The sequence below is a fragment of the Parasteatoda tepidariorum genome, chromosome 8 (genome assembly GCF_982258835.1).
Source record: "Parasteatoda tepidariorum strain Cologne lab strain chromosome 8, Ptep-v5.0, whole genome shotgun sequence".
Classification (NCBI taxonomy): Eukaryota; Metazoa; Arthropoda; class Arachnida; order Araneae; family Theridiidae; genus Parasteatoda; species Parasteatoda tepidariorum.
In genome coordinates, this window is record NC_141762.1 from 16,909,485 (window position 1) to 16,931,248 (window position 21,764).

Genomic DNA, 21,764 nt, shown 5'->3' on the forward strand with positions numbered 1-21,764 from the left:
AAAAATATGACTGCAAAATTTATTCTGAAAGATATCTGAATTACAGCTGTAGAAGTTAGCAGTGAGAATCTTCATGCAGCAGATTTTTCGTCTGAAAATAAAATGGGTAAGTGCAATATAATTCTAATTGTACTATTTATGCTCGTTTTTTCTTCCCATTGTCTCTTTTAAATATTTCAAATTAGTTTTATTTAACACTTTAAAAAAGTATATTTTTTGTAGTTTACATGTGTTATTTTATATTTTATTATGTTACATGAAACGCATTCTTAAAGATTTTTTTCCTTAACTCTCAGTTCTCAACAAGTTTCATAATTATTTTTACTAAAATCTGAACCTGACATTTCTGTTGTATTGTAAAAGCGTCATGCACTTATTTTTTTAAAAGAGACTCTAAAATTATATGTTTCAGCTTTCATTTTTATCTTTTCTGGTAATTTTATAATAAATTAAAAATTTATGTTTCTATTCTTCAGTTTTAATTATAGCTATTATATTGTATTTATTCTCAGTTACGAGTTTTGTATGTTTCAATCTGGTTTGATCTCCCTTTCAACAATGAAAGAAAACTTTGTGTAAATTTTATTAAGTTTAATTATAATGTTAAAGCCAGTTGTGAAAGTAAGCAAAAGAATGCTGGATTATTGTTTTATAGAAGTGTGTCCATTAAATATCCTCAATACTGGACACAATTCTTATACACCCTTCCTTAAAATACTATAAGTCTTATTTTTGGATTTTTGATGCTTTTTAAAAAAAGCCTATTTCAGAACAGTTTATGCTTTAATTTTTGAAATTTTACCTAAACATACTAAATTATTATTTTGTTTTATTTAAGTGTTAGTTGTTTTATTACAATAAACAATGATGGATACTACAAATATATTTGTTGATCATTATAATTGTATCTATATATGTAAGTAAGTAACAGCAATTTCTTTTGAAAATTTAATTGAAAACTTTATATCTGGTTTCTCAGCATGTCCCTTTCTTTTTGCCTTCTGAGTGCACTTTTAGAAATTAGACTGGCAATAACAAAAATTGTAATGAATCTTCTTAAATTTTTCTGTTATGACCTATGAAAACAAAATTTAAAGTGTGCAGTTTTTTTTTTATTAATAAAATAAAATACTATGTTTTGAAATAAATTTTGTTTTATAATGAAAATGAAATGAATGCCTGAGAAAAATATATATAAAAATGAAAAGTTAATGTATAAAAAAAGGGGGTTCTGAAAAATAATCACTGATAGTGATAGATTATTGACTGGCTTCATTTGTAAATTATTTTCTCTCTATTGTGTTGTTTATTAAGTTTTTCTATTGTACAATTCTTCTGATTAAACATGTATTTTAAAATAGCATTGAATGTTATGGCTGAATCTGAAAAACTGCTTGCTGAAAATAAAGATTTATCAGGTATGTTCATTTTTTCTTGTGAATTAGCTTATTTATTTTGTTTCACCATTATTGCACGTCGTTTATCAAAATAAAAAATATTACCATTTTTAAGTACTTATCTGTTATTATTCACTTTTTCAAAATTTTATGTTTTAAATAATTAAAAATGATTTGAATGTTATATTAAGTTTTAAAAGTTTTCACAGCAAATACTTTTCATAGTAAATGGATTTTCTTGTATAATTGAAATAAACTAAATATTTTTCCTGTTTTGTTTACTCTGTATAATATTGAACGCATAGACACATTCAATACTTATTATTTTTTTCTTCCATTTAATGTTTTATAATATATTTCGAAGGGATAATACAAACTTCTAATTTCCTTTATAACCAAACTTTAAAATTTCATAATTTATTTAACTTTTATTAGAATGTCAATTTTTGATATTTTATTCATCAAAAACATTCAAATGATTTGCATTTTAAAATAACTATCTTGATGTAGTTAAATATTTTAAATCATGTTTATTTCATTAATTTTTTAATTATTACTATATCTTTTATTTTTAATTATTATGGTGTCATTTCTTTTCAATTATTATTATTATTAAAATATTTGACATGTAGCAAACATAAAATCTATTCATTATTTTCCTTCTTGATTTATTGTTTTCTGTTCAGAGAAACATATGTTTATTTTTTTAAGCTAATGTTAAGCCAAGGAAAAACTAAAAATCTTATTGCAAATGTTCCTGATTGGAAATGGTTTTTAATTTGTAGAGATAATCTTTATCTTTTAATTATTACTATATCATTTATTTTTTAATTATTACTATATCTTTTATTTTTAATTATTATGGTGTCATTTCTTTTCAATTATTATTATTATTAAAATATTTGACATGTAGCAAACATAAAATCTATTCATTATTTTCCTTCTTGATTTATTGTTTTCTGTTCAGAGAAACATATGTTTATTTTTTTAAGCTAATGTTAAGCCAAGGAAAAACTAAAAATCTTATTGCAAATGTTCCTGATTGGAAATGGTTTTTAATTTGTAGAGATAATCGTACTAATTATTTTAATCACTTAATTCAAATATTTTTTTATTAAACTTTTTAAATAATGTTCTGTAATATTGAAATAAATCATACAAATTAAAATTCCATTACAAGCTATTATTACTATTAAATACAAAAACCATGTTATAATATATTCACATTTTATGAAGATATTTGTTACTTCATTTCATATTTCTCCTGTGGACTTTGAGGATAAAATACAAATCATATTATATGAAATCTCCTGTAATGTTATTCTTAAGTCAAAACTAGAATTTTATTGTAAAAACTGGTTCTAACTAAGTTGTCTCATTGTAATAAAATCGAAAATTCTACTTTTTTTAAATAACTTGTCAAAACAAGTGTTTCTTTGGAAGTAATATATTAGAATTTACAGAAGTTAGCAGTAAAATTATAGATTCAGTTTTTCATAAATTCTAATTTTTCAAAGAAATTCTAGTTATAACTATATTTTCCTTTTTCTGTTTTGACAGGAACATTAATAAATAACAACTTTATTGTTAGAAATCAGCACAAATCAGATTAATCACCAATAATTTTCTTTCTATGCCGAAGAACCAAAACTGAACTTTCATTAATTACCTATATATCACTGAGTATGATTTTAAAGCATTGCTACTAACTAAGCATACAACTAAACTTAATGACTAAATATATAAACATGTAAGGCCTACTGACAAAAGCGAAATTCAGTTTATGCTTCATGTGAAATTTATTCTCTATATCGGAGGTGCATGCACCAAACAATTGGATGATTACAAGGGGATATCAATCATTTTTAATCTTATGGATAGGCAATGTGTGATCCTTCATTCACTTTATTTTTTTTTAGATCATTGCATAACTATAACTTAATTAATTGAGGGTACATGCTCTTTCTTAATCAAGATTAACTTTTGTTTAAAGAAATTATAATCCTTCTCTACCAAGGAAATTTTGTTTCTGGATTTCAAAGTCTAAAAATACCTGTAATAAAATCATTACAACTAAATCTTTGTCAGGTAATGAGTAGGTCAAATTATTTGACTAGAACTTGTAATATTAAATAATTTGAAATATTATTGATTTTGGCCTACCATTTTTTAAAATAATTTTGGTCAAAATTATAACTTAAATGAGATTTTATAATTTTTTTTTTAGCTGGAATACACTTTTGTAGGTGTTTTATCTGTGTTGATCTCCAAACTTTTTTATAAGATTTATTTCATCAATAATTATGCATTCTAATTGGTATTTTTTTCTGCCTAGTTATATTCTTGGTCATCTTTTCCATTCGATTTGGATATTTTTATAAAATATGTAATGCAACTTTAGCATATATAGCTACTGAGTTAAACAAAAAAATTGTCAAGTATTATTTTAAGCTAAATTTACAACACATTTTAAAATATTTTTTTTAAATTTGTTATTTTAATTTTGTGATAAGATGCAAATGACAAACTGGCTAATGAACACTATTCTATTACTTATTTTATTTAGAAAAAATTTATTAAGCAATATCGAGAACAGAATGCACACACAATGACAAATCAAACCTAAACTCCTAGTTTTTTTTCCCTTAAAAATTTATTTTATTCGTCAACTGTGTCCTGATTTATTTATAAAAAATATATTTTTACAACAATCATATTTATATTTGACTTAACATTTAAATATCAAAAGAAAAAATAAAACAATTGAATGTACTAATTTGTTGGTTGTTAAAAAAATTACATCACATTCTTCTTCTGAAAGTTTGTTAGTGTATTTAAATGCATTTTTGTCAATAGTTTACATGAAGATAAAAGTTTTGGGGAAAAAAATTAAGATTTTAATCAATACATATTTAAATAATTTATGCATATAAACCTACAAATTAGTTGTAATCTCAGAACAATTAGATTTATTAATGCTACTTATTAATAAAACACTATGAATTTTTATTTTAAAGTGAAAAAATCTAAAATGGCATTTAAGCATCCATTATTTTTTTAAATGAAATAATATTCTATGTAAATAGTTTTTTAAAATTTCCATTGACGTAATAACCTCTGATATGTGTCCAACTTTATCATTCTCGAACCATACTAAAATTAGCCAATAATGTACAAGTGTGGATTTGATTGGCATACTTGTATTAAGTTCACACATTTCCTGGATCTGATATTACTGTAACGAAAGGAGATAAAGAATGTCAACAGTAGCATTTAAACAAATTTTTTATGCATAGCGCTGTTTGAAATTTCCTGTATTTTATTGATAATTATAATTTTTGAACTTTTCCTGTCATTTAGAAGACACCACTTCTAAGACCATTACAACATCTCCAAGTTTTAGTAAAGGTAAGTTAAAATTCTGTTTTAAAAATTTCTGGAAGTACTTTGAAGATTTAATGCCTTATTCTAGATTTATATTTTATTTATCTCTCACTCTGTAGTATTACAATTATTATTGTTTACAATTATTCTTTTAATTTTCAAAAAATAGTTTAAATATTTTATGTATTCAATTAAATATGTTAATATGTGAATTTCCCCCCTCAGGAATGGAAAAAATTGAAAAAGCATCTGAAGAAGTAGAAATAGATTGTGAAGGTAATAAACATTGCATAACTGTTTTTGATTGGAGTTTTATGTACATCCACATTTTTTTTATTTATTGAGAAGGACTACTATATACCAACTTTTCCCCATCTAGTTAAAAATATACAAAAAGAAGTTACTGATGCTCATATTGATGATAAAAAGGTAGAAGTTGCTGATACTCCAAGTGCTGAAGAAAAAAAAGTAGAAGTTGCTGATATTTCAAGTGCTGAAGAAAAAAAGAAAGAAGTTGCTGATACTCAAATCGACGATAACAAAATTAAACAAGCTGCTAATTCTCAAAATGATGAAGATAAAAATAAAATGTATGATACTCATAGTGAGAGCAAACCTGAAAGTACGTCATTGAGTTTCCTTATATATTTATCTTTAAAAATAACGGAAGTTCAACCAATATTTTTATGTGCCTCAATTATTTGAGCCTGTGTGTTCATTTAGCAAAAATCATCTAAAATTTTACTGTTTATAAATGTTAATACTTAGTGTTCGCTTATTTAATTTGAATTTTAAAATTATTTTTATGTTAATTATATTTTTACTTTATTCAGCAGAAGATAATGCCAGTGTGACTAATAATCAGAGCGACAGCAACATATTGAAAGGTACACTTCATTTTTCAGCAATTTTTAAAACATTTGTTTTTGACAATTAACTGCAAAGTTCAAGCAGTTGTTTGCAGTTATGCAGTTAATTATGATAGTGTTTATAGCAACTGTTTTTTTTCTTCTTTTTCTTACATGTTTAGAAAAATATTTTAACTGTTAGATTGTTCCATGTTCAGTTAATGGTAGTTTTTTATTTTAAGAATATGTAATATTTTAAATGAATTTTCTATTGATGGTTGTGAATGGAACTGATTTAACTGATACTTAGAACTCAAACAAAATGTCTAAAGGTACATATTGGAATTAATTTATTCTATTGAAAGTTTATGTATTGTAGTAAGGCAGCTCAAATAATAATTATAATTTTTTTTCAATTACTCAAAGGATTCCAAGTTTGTCACCTTTAGAAAATGTCCTTAAATTTCAATGATTTTCTGCAAGGTAAATTTCTGTGATATATAAATACACTACCCTATAATAATGGAAGAGTCACTTTCAGCTTTCGAAATTTTCTTAAATTTCTCAAAATATACTTAGAGGATTATTTAGTTGTTTTAGAGAAATTTAGTTCATGTGGTTTTTCTTACTTAGCAATAAAGTTTACAGCTTTCAGAGGTTTGAGGCAACAACAATAAATTATGAAAAAAGGCAAGTATTTTTGAACACCCTTTGCCAGTAAATCATGCTACATGCTTGTAACTTGTATAAATTACTTTGGTTGTTATTTGTGATAACTGCAAAAAATTTCATAAACCTAGCTTACATATTTATATAGATATAGACATTTTTATTTTTAAAAAAAAACTGATTTTTTTTGTCTTGCATTTTTTTTTACTATAACTTTAAAAACATTCAATAAAATGAAACAATATAAAATTATTGGCAAACTGCACAAAATATAAGCATGCACGGAAATGTTTTTATTTTTTTTCTTCATAATTTTGAAGTGAATTGTATTTGGCAACTAATAAAAATAGTCTGATTTGAATATCTTAAAAATTTAAAAAGTCTCTAGTAATTTTCTAAGTAGTTTTTGTACTTTTCAAAAAAAAAAAAGGTCAAATTGATAAGGGGTTTTCCACAAGTTTTATTTTGTATCATGAGACAAAATTTAATAACAAATAATAATAACTTACAATAATCGTCCGTACATGCAAATGTCTGGTATAAGGAAAGAAAACACGTGATGGAAAACAAACTTTTATAGTAGTAGATCCCCACTCTCCAATATCCCAGTCTCATTTTTAATTAATCTTTTTCGAAATATAATTTGTGAAAAACCCCTTATCATTTTCAGGTTTCTTTCAAAAAGTACGAAAACTATTTATAACTATACAAAAACTATAAAAAATTGAAAACTTTTTAAATTTGCTATTTGAAAACTTTTTAAATTTGTAAGTTATTCAAATAAAATCTTTTTCATAAGTTGCCAACGATTCACTTCAAAATTATGAAAAAAAGTTTTACATTTAAGAAATACTTTAAATACTTATATTCAGAACAGTTTTAATTGAATTAAATCAATAATTTTATTTGCTCAGAAATATTGTTTGACTTTATTGAATATTTTTAAAGTTATAGTAAAAAAATGTTGGACGAAAAAAATGAGTTTTTTCCTTTTATATATAAAAATTTCAATATCCCCATGCATATTTTAGTTAGGTTTACAAAATTTTATGCAGTTATTGCAAATAACAACCCAAGCCATTGATACAAGTTAAAGCTTATTGATTGATTTTCTGGTATAGGGTGTTCAAAAATATTTGCTTCATTATGTGGTTTATTGTTGTTCCCTCAAACCTCTGAAAGCTTTAAACCTTATTTCTGAGTATGAAAAATCACATGAGCTAAACACCTATAAAGTTATAACATGGTCTTCTAAGTATTTTTTGAGAAATTTAAAAAAATGTCAAAAACTGAAAGTTAAACAATTATAATGAAAAGTAAACTTTCTCAATATAGCATAAATTATGTAACGGCCTGGATTTTAAAGTTTGTACTAATTGGAACTCTTGTTTTAATTTTTCCATTTGCTGTTTATATGATTTTTTACATTACCCATTTTAATGTATGTTTTTTATCGCAAATTTTGTTACATTGTTTTACTTTTCCACTATTAGTTTTAGAAAAAGTAAACTTGTTTCCATGATAATTATACCAATTTTTGGCAGATCCACTGTCATCCGTTAAAAAATGGCTCTTCTCATGTATTCCCGTGTTACTTCAAAACTCAATGACAAAATTTTGAAATATTATAAACCAAGTTTTTAAATCTAAAAGAAAAAATGGTAGTAGTATTTTATTTATGTTGCACTAGAGCTTCACAAAGGGCTATTGGCCATAGCATGAGAAACATCTCTGAGCTTAATCTGAAGACATGCCATATCAATTATGATCCCCTGCGGAAGAGATGCTCCTGGCTTTGGTAGCCATTTGACCTGAGTTTGAAGTCGAGCACTTTATGGCAAAACAGTTTAACAGAAAACAATTTTAATGTTTCATAAGTTTATTACAAAAGTTAAGGTTATTTTCCATCCATTTCTTTTTTTTTTATTTTTATTTATTTTATTTTTTTATTGCTGAGTAAAAATTCTGACATTTTTTAGTGATTTCATAATTTTTGATTCAATATTGACCTTGGTTGTTCTTGGATTAACAAACATGAGTGATTATAGCAATTTCTTGAATATGTCCCAAGATAGTATCATTATTAATGCCATATTCAAAATTTATTATTTCATCCTTAAATTCCATACCAATATAATAAGATTTCTTTTCCAATATTTCGAAATATTCATGTAGAAATTTTGTTGATAAAATTGTTAGGAAATTAAAATAACTTATAGTTTATTGATAAAATTTTACAAATGATTTAATAAATGTATTTCTAAAATTATATCTGTTAGCAAACTTAGGAAATAATAGTATTTGTCAATTAAAAAAAATTTCTAGATTTATTTTAAATGAGTTTAGGCAAGAGGGGCCAATACATAGCACACATGTTCCAAATGGCACTCAAAAGCATTATAAGTAGCATGCAAAGACATTCCGAATAGGAAAATAGGAAGAAAAAAACATCTAAATATATATAGATATATATTTAGCTAGCTTGCCCCTTAATTCAGCTCAGAAATTTACATTATTTTTCTGTAATGAATTTTGTTAAGAATTAATATTGTTTATCACTGATGAGAATCTCAACCTTTTAATACTTTCAACATCTTCTGTTACCGAATATTGAAGAATTGCTAAAAAATTAAACCAAATGTGATCCGTGTGAGTTTTTCATCATTATTATTTGTGCTTAAGAAATTAAAGTTTACATTTTTAAATAATTTCCTTTGGAAATTAATTTTCTGTGATTAAAAGTAAGTTTTCTTGTTTATTGTAATTTAACTTCCATGATTTTATTAACAAAATTTAATTTTCATTGTAAGTTAGTTATGAATGTATTGTTGTAGTGTAAATTTGTTTTCGTGAAATTTAGAAAAGTAAAAGTTTTAAGTTTTTGAATTCTTATTATAATTATTTTAAAACTTTCAGCTGTACAAAATTACATTCATTTTTATTACATATTTTTTTAAGTATTACAGAAAAATGTGCAAATTAAAGTAGGGAGATTCAAAAAGTGATAAAGTAAAGAGACTGAAGATTTTTAACTCTAAAAGTGTTAATATACTTAAGCTGCTCACTGTTGGCCACAGCTGGTTTAAGCTATTTTATACTTTCCTTCTTAAATCATGATATCAAAATGACTTTTATGCACTAAGTATATAATCTGTTGCAACATAAAAATGAAATTTATGTACACGTTTCTGTATTTTAAACATTTTACAATAATTGAATTTCTATGATAATAAAATTTCTGTATAAAAAATATTACTAAATTTATAAAAAAAATAAATTATTTTAAATTTTTTAGAAAAAAATATTTTTGTTTTAATTAGTCTACATAGTTACGATAATTTGATTTTTGAATCTGCAATTGCAGTTTTTTTTATCACGATTGAATTTATGGGGAGAAATATGAAAATAAATGTTTATTTAATGAATTTTTATTTTAAGTTTCTGGCAGTTAAAAAAATTACTGAATTGTGGAGAATATTTCTCTCCCATTCACTGTTTTCTATGTGATAAAAATGAGAAAATTATTTTTACTATACAAAGATAGCTTCAAATACAAGAACATGACTGCCAAGTGGTTAAAGTATTTAGATTCTGAAAAATGCCTAGTCTAAAGGTATATTTTAAATTTTTGTAATCCTTTGATTTTATAAAAAGATCTTCTTTTTTTTTCAGTTCAAGGCAATGATTCTGATACAGATGAGTATGAAACTGGGGATAATTAATTTACCAAGAATATATATATATTAGAATTTTATATTGATTATGTAATAAAGGTTGCATGTATTTATTTCTTTTTATTGCATATCTTTAAAGCTTATTGTATTGCAATATAGATAAATATGTCTTTTAATTTTTCTTTTCATTGTTATTTTGTAGGTATTCATTGTATTATTCAATTTCATTGAGAAATAAATTTGTGTGTTGGTCAATATTGCTCTGTGTTTTGATTATCGTTTATTATTATAAGTATGTAATTAATATTACAGACTTAGATTTACAGATTTACAATCCTATGCATTACAAAATATTTAGGATTAGCTTTTTATAATTTTTAAAAATTACTATTGTTTTTCCAAGTAAAGAAAGATTTTAAGAATGAAATTGAAATAATCTAAAACGCACATAATTTCATCTGAACAATACCAAATTAACTTTATTTGACTAATCAGTGTTATATCTCTATGACATAAGGTTGATACTAAAAGAGATTATCTGGATGTTTCTCAAAATTTGTTGTGCAAACATTGTTTTCTTTCACAATTATAAGGATTTATTTGCTACTTCTATATATAGCTCAAAAATGTGCATCTCACACTTAGATAATAAAGCCAGATATACAAGGTGTCCCTAAAAAATCGCTTTTAAGGTTTATTTTTAGAATCGTTATTAAAAATTAAAACAAAAAAGTCTAAATATAGTGGGGGGGCAAATAAATATTTAACCAAGGAAAAATTCGAAGAAAAAAAAACTTTTCAAATCTGACAAATTACATTAAAGGAAGGCAAATGTAATTAACTTTAAAACAAATTTAGTTAGTTAAAACTTTTGCTTCTTTTTTTAACTTTAATTCAAAATTAGGTTTTTCAAACACTCTGCTCAGAATTTTTACACCTGTGATTTCATATTTAAAGAAATCCTAAATATAAATTTTGTAGTTAAGAGAAACTTAAATCATGTAGATTTCTGGTGATGAGATCAAATAAAAAAACGTTTTTTCAGTTGATCTTACCAGTAAGAAAGTGTATCTTTTTTTATAGAGATAAAAATGAAATCATGAAGAAGAAAAATTAATTAAAGGTAAAAACGTGAGGTTTACCAAAGCTAAATGAATACAGTGGATGGGGACCTGTCAAAAAAATGAATGGAACAGACATGCCAAAGATTTTCTCGAAAGAAAAATTAGGTAATAATTGTAAAAGAGGAACACCAAGTCTAAGGTAGTTGGATCAGGTTGAGGAAGGCCTGAAAAAAATTAAAATAAAGAACTGGAAAAAGAGATCTAGGTAAAGATTGAAGTAGAACTCCAAGCCAACCAAGGGCTGTAGAGCTGGAAAAGGCGAAAATTTATTTCTTTTATTGCATTAATGATACACCAGTGAAAATGCCATTTTTGTTGCCGGAGGTCTACGCATCTCCAATGCTAAGTATTGAATCCAGATGGGTTTGCAGGTAAATATTTTAATCACTTTTCTTAATCTTATTTAGGAAGTTACAGAAATAATTACATTTTCTTTAAATTGGCTCCCTAATCTAAAAATGTTGCAGTGATCAGTTAAACCAGGCTTTTATCTAGCTGCTATGAACTATTTTTAATAATCGTTAGGAAAACTCATTTCTCAAACTCACTGCTGTGAAGTTTTACACTTGTAATTTATAATTAAAAGGAGGTATAATAATTTAAGTTTGCTGCTTAAATATAAGTTTTATTTTAGAAAAATTTACAGCATAATGATTTCTAATAGCAAAATCAAATGGGGCTACTTAAAATCACAAGGAAAATTTAAATTGCGCACGGAGGAAACTCGTACTTAATATATAAAATTTGGTAATTGGTGGAGGTGTCTACGTTTTCAATGGTAATGTGCCCAGGCAGGATTAAAAGTAAAAATTGAATAAAGTTAGGCCTTATATTTTTTAATTTTAAACATATTTTGTTCTTATTTAGGAAGCTTTAAGATATTAAAATACTGATCTCTTTTCCGTCACCTACGCTCTAAAAATGTTGAAGTAAACTTTTGTTTAGCAGTTGATCATTTCACAAAAAATAAAAGCTTAATGATAAAATGCATACCAAAAGATAACATATTCCAGTTTTGTTACACACAATGGCAAGTATATAAGAAAAAGAAATAAAAACTTTAATAAGACAATAGAATTTATTGTGAGTTAAAATTCCTGCAAACTTGGAAATTCTAACATTAAATTGGTTTTTATCTGTCAATTAAATAGTTAATGCATTTTGCTAAAAATAAACAAAATTAATTTATGCTTACTCAATAAATAATTTGAAATATTGCGGTACCGTATTATATAAAATAATTTTCGTACATATACAATAGTTTATTAAAAATATAAAAACTCTTAAATGTATTAAAAAAATTAAAAAAATTTTTTTTTTGTTTACAAGGAATTTTAAAGGAATATCTATGCAGAAATTAAAATGTAAATAAAATTGCCATTGAATGAGAGAAAAGTTATTTGATTACTTAAGACTTTACAGTTTTAAAGTCAACAACCTAAAAGACCTAATCTGATTTGTATCAGCTCTTAGACAACAAGAAGAAAATTGCGGAGTTCTTTTGCTTCTTTCAAAAATATTTAATATCACCCATTGTTTGCTAATGCAGCTCCACACTTTCTTTTGTGTTAAGTTGATTCAATAAATTGTAATTTCTCGAAAACGTTCCAAGAATTGAACAATTGGAATTGGATTTTTGGGAAAAGAAAATGCCATAGCAATGAAACAAATTGATGGTCTTTGTTTTATTGGAATGCAAGATGATAGGATGTTTTTTCATTGTCTTAGGGAACTTTGTAATAAATGTTTTAATGCTGCCCATTCTATGGTAGAGGACATATTTAATCTTGAAATTTAAGTAAAATCACTTCACTGAAATTACTATATTTTAAATAATGTAACCATAATTACGAAATGAAGGTGCATTATAAATTAAATTATTCATTTTGTGTTGAACTGTTTTGTGTACCTTAATATTTTTTCTAATGTTTTACTAAACATAAAGTCAAGTCGCTTAGCTAGTGTTGTGGGTTGAAACTTCGCCTACATTAGCTTGCCCCTGGGTTCAATCCCCCGTGTTCACAACGACCAATTCGTAAGTACGTGAATTCGATTTGCGCAGGAGTTAGCTGTTTTATTTATTTAACATTCGCACGTGTATGGAGATGAATCACGTGCAGTAAGGCTGCATGCGATTGCCGCATCTTCTATCACCGTTGAAAGAAAGAGGATCCTGATTGGTGAGTTTTTCTCTGAAAATTAGAAATCTCCATTCAGGCACTCACATTCCCCTGCCGGCTATTTGCTATAGAGACTTGTACCTCACTCTCCTTCACGTCCATTTTCACTGTATAATCATGCTGTCGCGTTTGGGGATTTATTTTACCAATCGTGCTCGCATATCCGAATTCGCAAACACGAAATTTTGGCATACAGTGAAAACAATCCTTTAATTTTATTTGTGAGCTGTAAGCTAATTTAAATCTCTGAGATTGTTTGAGAATAATAAAGTTCTACATTGTACAGATATAGGCATTCAAAAACGTTTAAAAGTAAACAAGCGGAAATGTTGAATTTCAAATATCTATTCATATCAATTTTAGTAATCGGTTAAAAATTCATGAAGTCAGATGAAATAAAATGTATGCTTAGTTTTCGTAGTTTATTTTCTATTGTTATACTATAAAAGTTATATGTCTGTTAACTATGTTAAGAAGTTTGAATATTGAAATTTGCTTAATGAAAATTTTTAGAGAGGATATTAAAATTTTTTCCATTATAATATTTAATGTTTACATTGTGATATCTCTTAATGGTAAATATTTATTTGTATATGTTTTAAAAATCTTAATTTTTAAGCTTTGTTCACGCAATTTTACATGCAACAACTTATAATTCATCAATTATCTGTCTTGTATCACATTTTTATCTACCATTAATTACTAACACGAAATATTTGGGTGTAGTTATAAACATCAGAACAAGTATAATTTTACCCTTAAAAATTTCGTGTGTTTATCGTGGTATTTTCATGTTTACTTTTCAAAAATAAATTGAAGAAAAACATCAGTAAACCATATGTTAAAAATTTTTTTTCAGTTGAAAATTATTAAATTTTTAGTAGTTTGACATAAATGGTATTTTCTATCGAAACTTCAAAAGCGTGTTATTAAATTTTAAGCTATATCTATATTTTTGCTCTAAATTTTTTAAAGAAAAGATATAAATTTCTGAGGGCATCTGTACATTAGAAACTTCCTTCAAATTCGTGTGGAAAAAAGATGAGTAAAGCTTATGAATGTGTAAAGTTAGCTTGAAAGCGAGAAAAAAACTTTATGTGAAAAAGAAGTAATGATGGGGGAGAATCTAGTTACACTCAAATTGTAGTCTGATTGTACACAAAAAAAAGTGGACAACTAATCAACATGTTAAATTAAATCCTAATATAATTACATTTATTTTATTCATAACTATTTCTGGTTTATATTTTTTAGCTTTTTAATTTTTTGAATTATATTTTAGGGAGGAAATGATGGCTGTAGCTGTAACTGAAACATTTAACTTTGTGATTGAAAATATTGCTGCTGATTTCAGTGAACACCAAAAAAGTAAATACAGTTATTTTAATAATGTATATTGTTAGAATATACATTAATTATGTTTACTAAAATAGCTTAAAACTAAATTTTTTTTTTACCCAAACTATGGTTCGAGAGTGTTGTATATAAAATTAAACTATTTAAATTTTTGATACCCTACTCCTTATAGTTAATGTCTGATTTTCATTTCTATAAATTTATCCCCTTTCAATACTTTTTTCTAACATAGAAAAATAGTTTTGAGTTAGGGTACCCAACTACCTTTTTTAAGCATACAAACATTTTTCTGCAACAATTGTTAAATTACCAAATCATAGTGTTAAATTATTATCATGTTTACAAAAGAGTGTTTTTTATAATCCATATTACTTTTATATATTGATTGTATGTTAAGATTACAATATTTTTTCTTGTGTTAAATGTGTCTAGCATCTTTTCATGTAACGTAGGGAAAGTATTACAAATAGATAATTTTTTTAGATTGTTGCTAAAATTTTTGGGGAGGGTAACATAAAAAGCTTCAACTATTCTTTTTACGTTATTACTTAATCAAAATTCTTCTTAATTTATTGTTCAAAAGTAAAGATTTTCTCACACTTAACTCTTCTTCTATATTTAGATCTCAAGTACGTATGAATTATCATTTTATAGTTATCCCTTTATTAACAGTGAGAATAAAGTTTTTTCCCTCAACTTCTTTTATGGACCAATTGTAATTAATCAGGTTTCCCTTTTTTCATGAGACGTAACATTTTATCTGGACAGTTTTGTGAGATCTTCCCTAATTTTTATTTCGGAGCACTTTGATTTTGTGTCACTTGGATGTTTGTTCTGTTATCAATAATGGTTAAAAAAAAACATTGATGTCCTGTTTGTTTCATTTTTTATTTTTATTGTATTTTTGTATCTTTCTTGAATTCTTTTTTCTTCATATGCTTTATTTTCAAATCAATTTCTTATTTTTTTTAGTGCCTCCCAAACTATTTTATTGATATATTTTGCTTTGGCTGTATTAAAACAATATTAAAAAGCGCTATCTTGCGGATTATAATTGTATTAGCGGACAACAAAGCAATATTTTTTCACTGTTTTATTTTCTGTTTTTTTTTAAGTAAAAGTTATTTTTAAATTTTTTTTTTCTTTCCTTGTTTTTTCTACCTTATATATATGTATTTTTCTTTCTTTCAAATTGTAACAATTTATATTTTATGTTATATTTTGCTCAAAGTTTGTTTTTGTTTTTTCTTTCAGTTTCTGAAAAATCTTTATCAATGTAAGTATATAAATAGTTTTTAAGTCTTTGATGCCTAGAATTTTTTTTTTATGTTCATTTGATTAAAATGTAAAAGTACCATTGTTTTCTTTCTATCTTTTCTCAGTGGAAAATGTGGTTATTATTCTGTTTCCAGAGACTGTAAAAGATATATTGCTAAAGTACTTCATTCAACAATTAAGGCATCCATAATGGCTTGGTGATTTTTTTTACAGTCCTTGAAATGAGCACCAAAATTTATAATTAAAATTTTAATTTACTAGCTTTCATTTTTAGTTATGACTTTAATAATAATAGCCTTAAAAGTTTATTCTATTGAATGTTTCCAAATTCATAAATATGCATTCTAAGATTATTGCACTTATTTGAATTTTGAGTCACTTAAAGTATAAAATAATCAAGTTAAAAAATTTTAATGGAATGAGAGTCATGTACAAGCAAATGTAGGTTTGAAACTCTCTTTTCTTAGCACTAATATCCTCAGGGTGTCAATTAAGTTCTACAAATTTGTAATTTTTTGTCTCCTATATTGCACAATTTTTGAGATAGAAAAACTAATTTTACAATTTTCCATATATAAACTTATAGCCTGTTTTACTGTTATACTTAAACACATCTTTTATAACTGTAACTGCAGCTGTTAGAAAGAGAATGGATCAGTTGGCGCCTTTGCAACATTTCTTGCAGCTTCGCTAACAAGTTTTCAAAAGCATACTATATGTTTGAGATTAAATATGTTCCAGGTCTTCACTGCTATTCAATGAAAAAATGCTGCTCATTAAAATATTTGTAAAAATTTTCTTAAATTAAAGAGCTATGCATTAGCTTTTATAAATATGATAAACCTTTCGTTTGAAGGGCTAAGTTGTTATTTTTTATTTTAGGTTGTCTTTTTTATTTGGATTTACTGCTGCTCAAGCATTAGATCTCATTGATAAAAAATGTATTTCCCATATTACTTCTCCAAGTGGTAGAGAGCTTTTCCAAGTTCAAAGAAATGTTACTGAATTCCATGTTTGCTTGAAAGACAGCAATTATTGCACTTGCCCATCCTTCATCTATAATGGTAAGCATTATTACTTTAAATTGCATGCTTTTATTTTTTATGTATTTATTCATTCTAACCTGTAATTTTCTTTTTGTATTTTTAACACAGTTGTGAAAAAGGATCAGTTTATGGTAACAATATTTTCTTTATTCACTTTTTTAATTATCTTCAATCATTTATTTACATTTCTAATGGCCTTTAACCGATTGCACCTTCTTTAAAAGAATGAACTATTAGTTAATTCTAAAACGCTTTTAAGTCCTTACTATTTTTCCTCTCTCAATAACATGATTATATGACTGGGCATATTCCGTTCACGCTGGATCAGATAACGCTGAATCAGTTAATGATTGTGAATAATAATCTTAAGTTGTCATTTATTTGGTTTACAGTTAAATGTCACACTGTTGTTACGTTCACATCCATCCCAAGACAATTATATGGTTGGGTGATAAAATAATTTGAACACAGCTTTCATACTTCTCTTAAAACAGTATTTCTTTTTGCAGCTATTATAACATTAAAAAAATGCACAAAGGGTTCAGACTTTTGAACATTATTCTGAATTATCTATTTGGACTATATTTTCCAATTGAGGCTACCTTTCATATAATGAGAGTCATTTCTTAAAATATCTCTACAAATTAATAAGAGGGTGAACCGTTAATATTGAATTTTCGAGTTCGGCAATTAAAAAGTATTGGTATACTTTATATTATATTTTGGTATCGCTATTTACATTGATAAGAAAAATGTTACAACACTTCTGTTGTGTTGTTGTACGCCCCCATTGGCCAGCAGTGCTAGACTAGGTTCATGACGTTATACACCCTCAAAAAATCCAACACCGTCAATGGATCATCTGCTAAATCCTGTTTGCTGAGCCCCAGGCACGCGAGGATGTGGTGAGGCGAAGCCTGGTCTGAAGAACAGCTTGTACAAATTTCTGAGTTCTTGGATTCTTCCGAAAATTTCATTAATTTAAGGCAGTGTTTCCCAAACTTATGACTTTTGTGTACCCTTTCTAAATTTTTCGTAAGGTTGTGTACCACTAATAAAAAAAATTAATGTATTTTTTTCTATAAAAAAATTGCACAAAAGTTAAAAATCACCACTGGCTGTTGACACCACTAATTATTAATTGTTAACTCTTCAAAAGAAGCCAGTAGAAAAATACGTAATCTTAAATTTTCATGGCTAGCTTTGTTTTTAAATAAAATTTTGTTGAAATTTTCGTTTGTTGTAAGATATTTCGCATAAGAACGCATACCCCCGCTAAACAGTTCCCGTACCCCTGGGGGTACGTGTACCACACTTTGGGAAACACTGATTTAAGGTGACCACTTCGAAAGCGGGCAAGAATAGTTACAATCACTTTTTTAGGAGGTAAATACACTGCTTAGTTTTGAAACTGGAATATTACAACAAATACTTTTTTCATAAAGTTAGCAAAGCAGTGTTCATATATCTTAACACTTCTTCTGTAATTAACCTTCAAGCACGCATGTTCAGCAATTTAACATGTGCTCACGTCTTTTTGCGATAGCCGTTATTTTACAATTTTTGGCACGGGAAGCGATAGAAATGAATGAATATTGGTTATAAATTTGGCAAGATATAAAAAATTAATCTTGTTATAAAAAGAAATGATGTTGCATTCAAATGAAAGTAAAATGTTTTTTTAATGCTTATATTAGTGAGGTAGAGAAGAAATGTTATATTTTATTATAAATAATTTGAAATTTATTAGTTAATAACTCTATTTTAAAATTCAAAATAGTTTTAATATTTATCATAGGGAAATATAAATAAGTAAAATAGGAAACCTTGGTAGATAAATGTAAGTTTAACATTACTTACTTCTGCAAGGAATTTTACTTTTATGAAACAAGTCAAGAAAATAAATAACTAGTTACATAAACTAATTTTAAACTAACTTTAATATTTTTATTTGTTGATAAAAAATTAAAAATAAGGGAAATAAAAGACTAGCAACTAAACAGAAGAGTAATAATAAAAAAATGTAATTCGAAAGAGATTTTTCAATGTTCGAAATTCACACTGCATTCCATGTAAATAATTTCGATAATCGAATGCCAACATGGAACATGCCATCATACAGGGCTGATCTCCGGAAAAAATCCGGATTTTTCGCTAACCGTGATCCGAAAGTTTCCGGAAATCAAATTTTCAAAGGTGGAACTTAAAAACACAGTTTATTTTATTTGTTTGTAAGGGGGAGCCAGATAAGCTAATGTTCTAGATTAATATTCATTTTTTATCAGTAAATAGTTATAATAATCATAAACTCAAGAAAGAAAGACATATTTGTAAATTTCAATTACTTCTCCAGGTCATCATAGGTATGTGTAAAATTTTAAATATATTTTAAGTAAACTAAGAAAGATTGAGAAAAAGGAAAAAAACCTTGTTTAAATTTTTTTCTAATTTTTTGATTTAAACTTTTTGTTAATTTTTTTTTTTTACTCAAGAAATTTTCCGGAATTTTGACTTGGGCTCACAATTACCCCTGATGATATCTTTCCCCTGAATCATTATCATCAGTGTCCGAAATATATTGTTTAGATTCTTTATTGATATTATTTATTTCTATATCTTTGTCTCTCAAATCTCTATCAATCTGAAATCTAAATGTTTTCCTTTTTCTTCATTGGACAATTCTCGAAGAATGCGGGAAAAATCACCCGATTGTATATATTTCTTTGCCATGAAAATTGAGATAAATATTATAGATTTGACATTATACAAATTAAAATAATGTCAATTATTAACAAAAAATTACGAAAAAATGAGAAAGGATTATTTTTCGAATGTTATGAACAAGCAACCACATAGCACAAAATCTCAATTAAAAATTGCTGCTGACTTCCTGTTGGCATATTTCATGATGTGTGGAAGGGTTGAAACGAGAAATAGAAATGACCTTTAGACATTATAATTGTGATATGCAAAAAAAGTGCATTAAAAACTGAATTTGTCATAAGATTTGCACAGACAAGTGCACTGGAAGGTTAAGACAACTTCAGCTGCATAGTTCCTTTTGCAATCAATCAAATTTTTGAATATGAATTTTCTTAATGAGCCGAATATTCTTAGTTCACTCTTTATTCCCATGAGAAATAGTTTTTTTTCTTTTCTGGCTATAAGGGATGCACATAAACAAATAGAAAAAGTTATGAAAAACTTCTCGCATGCGAAATATTTTCTGTGTTGAGCATGTGAAACAGATTTATGTTATATTTAAAAATATATAATTATTTTTTACGTTGCTTCATAGTTGAAATGAAAGAAAGGTCGACAGGTTTCAATCTTACAATACTCCTTGTTGACAAGATGTTGTCTTCAGGGAATTTTTTTAATTTTAGTGACCTACTTAATAATAAATGCTTTGTAATAGGTGTAATCACCATATATTCCTGTGTATAAGTCAACCAATGAAAATAAAAAAATTCTAAATATATATATATATTATTTAAATTTACAAACTTTTCTCAAGCCCAAGATTTTTTTACATTTTTTCTAAATATTAAGATACATTCGTCCACAAATGCATTAGATATGATACTAGACGCATGACAAATTGTGGTTTCAAATGTTATACCTTTTAAAAGTGTGGAATGTCATATTCCTCGGATGGGGTGAAAACGATTCTTGGTGGGATGAGGAAGAATCTATTGATCTGAAAGATTACTGCTAGCGTTATTAAATCTGATACAGATGATGTTGTGGAGTCTTTAAATGCTTGAGAATGAATTATTTTGACTTTTCCCATTCATAATTTTTTTTTTCTGGGAGTAATTTAAAGTATTTTATCTATAAAAAATCCTTATATGTAAAGAAAATGCAAAATTAACTTTATGTTACATATAAAAAATAGTTTTTTAGAGAGTTAAAGTGATACAAAGTTATTAATTTCTATCTCATTGTTCATAATGCATCAATATTTCCCTACCAACAAATGCATTTTAGAGTGCATCTAAGATGCTACACATCCTAAATGCACAATTAAAACCCATTAATATGACTTTTTTTACATAAGTCATTTTTATGGTATTCACTTATTATTGAATAGTAATTAAATTATATTGTTCAAAGAGATAAAAAAATATCACAATAATTTTGCCTAGTTATACTAGTATAAAGGTATTTAATGAAATTAAATTCATGAACTTGTTGAGTGATTATTATAAAAATCTTTAAATTTTAACATCAATATAAGTCAGGGCATTTGGTGATAGATATTTTATTTCGTAATAGAAATAACAGTTTGCATATTATTTTCAATTTGCCTTTTTTAGAAATGTAATTTTAAAGGATTGCTATAGTCAAAATTAATTTTATTACATCTCTTTTCGACATATTAACCTTCTGAACAATTAATCTAGTTTATTTTTAAAACTGTTTTGCTTTCCTGTCAAACGATTTGGGTACATTCCATATTTGTTCTAGAAGATTTGTTACAGCAGGCAGGGCAAGAATTTTATTCAAACTAGCTGAAGTGTTCAATGCTCAGAAAATTGATTAATTTTTGAAATACTCTGTAGTTAATGTTATGTTTCTTTTAAATAATGTAGTGTAAACACAAGTTGGCTGCTTCTATATGCTTTGCTATGGGTTTATGTAAAGAAGTTCAATATTCTGATGAAACAGTTTCTCTTATGCTGATTGGTTATTAATATTTGTATATTGAAATTTAAATAAAATTTACCCTCTTTATGAAGAGAAAAAAACAGATTGTAAAATTTTCTTACTTACAATTATAAATAAATTTTAGTGATTTAACTTTA

The 21,764-nt window shown here is 25.9% G+C and overlaps 2 protein-coding genes across 15 annotated transcripts in view; both read left to right on the forward strand.

Moving 5' to 3' along the window:
• Positions 1 to 10,227, forward strand: part of LOC107456545 (uncharacterized) — a 30,910-nt gene extending 20,683 nt beyond the window's left edge. For 7 of the 13 annotated variants that reach the window (XM_043047312.3, XM_043047315.3, XM_043047318.3 and 4 more), the window contains exons 11-17: positions 47 to 106; positions 1,362 to 1,418; positions 4,758 to 4,805; positions 5,007 to 5,057; positions 5,161 to 5,403; positions 5,615 to 5,668; positions 9,971 to 10,227. In XM_043047312.3, coding sequence (XP_042903246.2) covers positions 47 to 106; positions 1,362 to 1,418; positions 4,758 to 4,805; positions 5,007 to 5,057; positions 5,161 to 5,403; positions 5,615 to 5,668; positions 9,971 to 10,020 — 563 coding nt within the window. In that variant the 3' untranslated portion in view covers positions 10,021 to 10,227. Of the gene's footprint in view, positions 1 to 46; positions 107 to 1,361; positions 1,419 to 4,757; positions 4,806 to 5,006; positions 5,058 to 5,160; positions 5,404 to 5,614; positions 5,669 to 6,055; positions 6,113 to 9,970 lie in introns of all 13 variants that reach the window. The other 6 variants (XM_043047313.3, XM_071180665.2, XM_071180666.2 and 3 more) reach the window with 3 other exon arrangements.
• A 3,313-nt stretch (positions 10,228 to 13,540) lies between these two features.
• Positions 13,541 to 21,764, forward strand: LOC107456543 (zinc finger SWIM domain-containing protein 7). Of its 2 annotated transcripts, none has more exons than XM_043047323.3 (6): positions 13,541 to 13,678; positions 14,559 to 14,644; positions 15,887 to 15,908; positions 16,793 to 16,974; positions 17,065 to 17,087; positions 21,552 to 21,764. In XM_043047323.3, coding segments are annotated over exons 1-6 (417 nt in total). In that variant the 5' UTR covers positions 13,541 to 13,676; the 3' UTR covers positions 21,654 to 21,764. The 2 variants fall into 2 exon arrangements, with proteins under 2 accessions (XP_042903257.2, XP_042903259.2); XM_043047325.3 differs by having other exon boundaries at positions 13,581 to 13,851.

What these genes read in the sequence shown, in the direction of transcription:
- LOC107456543 (XM_043047323.3), top strand. An exon ending in TTTCAGTGAACACCAAAAAA is followed by an intron (nt 14,645 to 15,886) that starts GTAAATACAGTT and finishes TTTTTCTTTCAG; the next exon opens with TTTCTGAAAAATCTTTATCA. An exon ending in TCTGAAAAATCTTTATCAAT is followed by an intron (nt 15,909 to 16,792) that starts GTAAGTATATAA and finishes TTTTTATTTTAG; the next exon opens with GTTGTCTTTTTTATTTGGAT.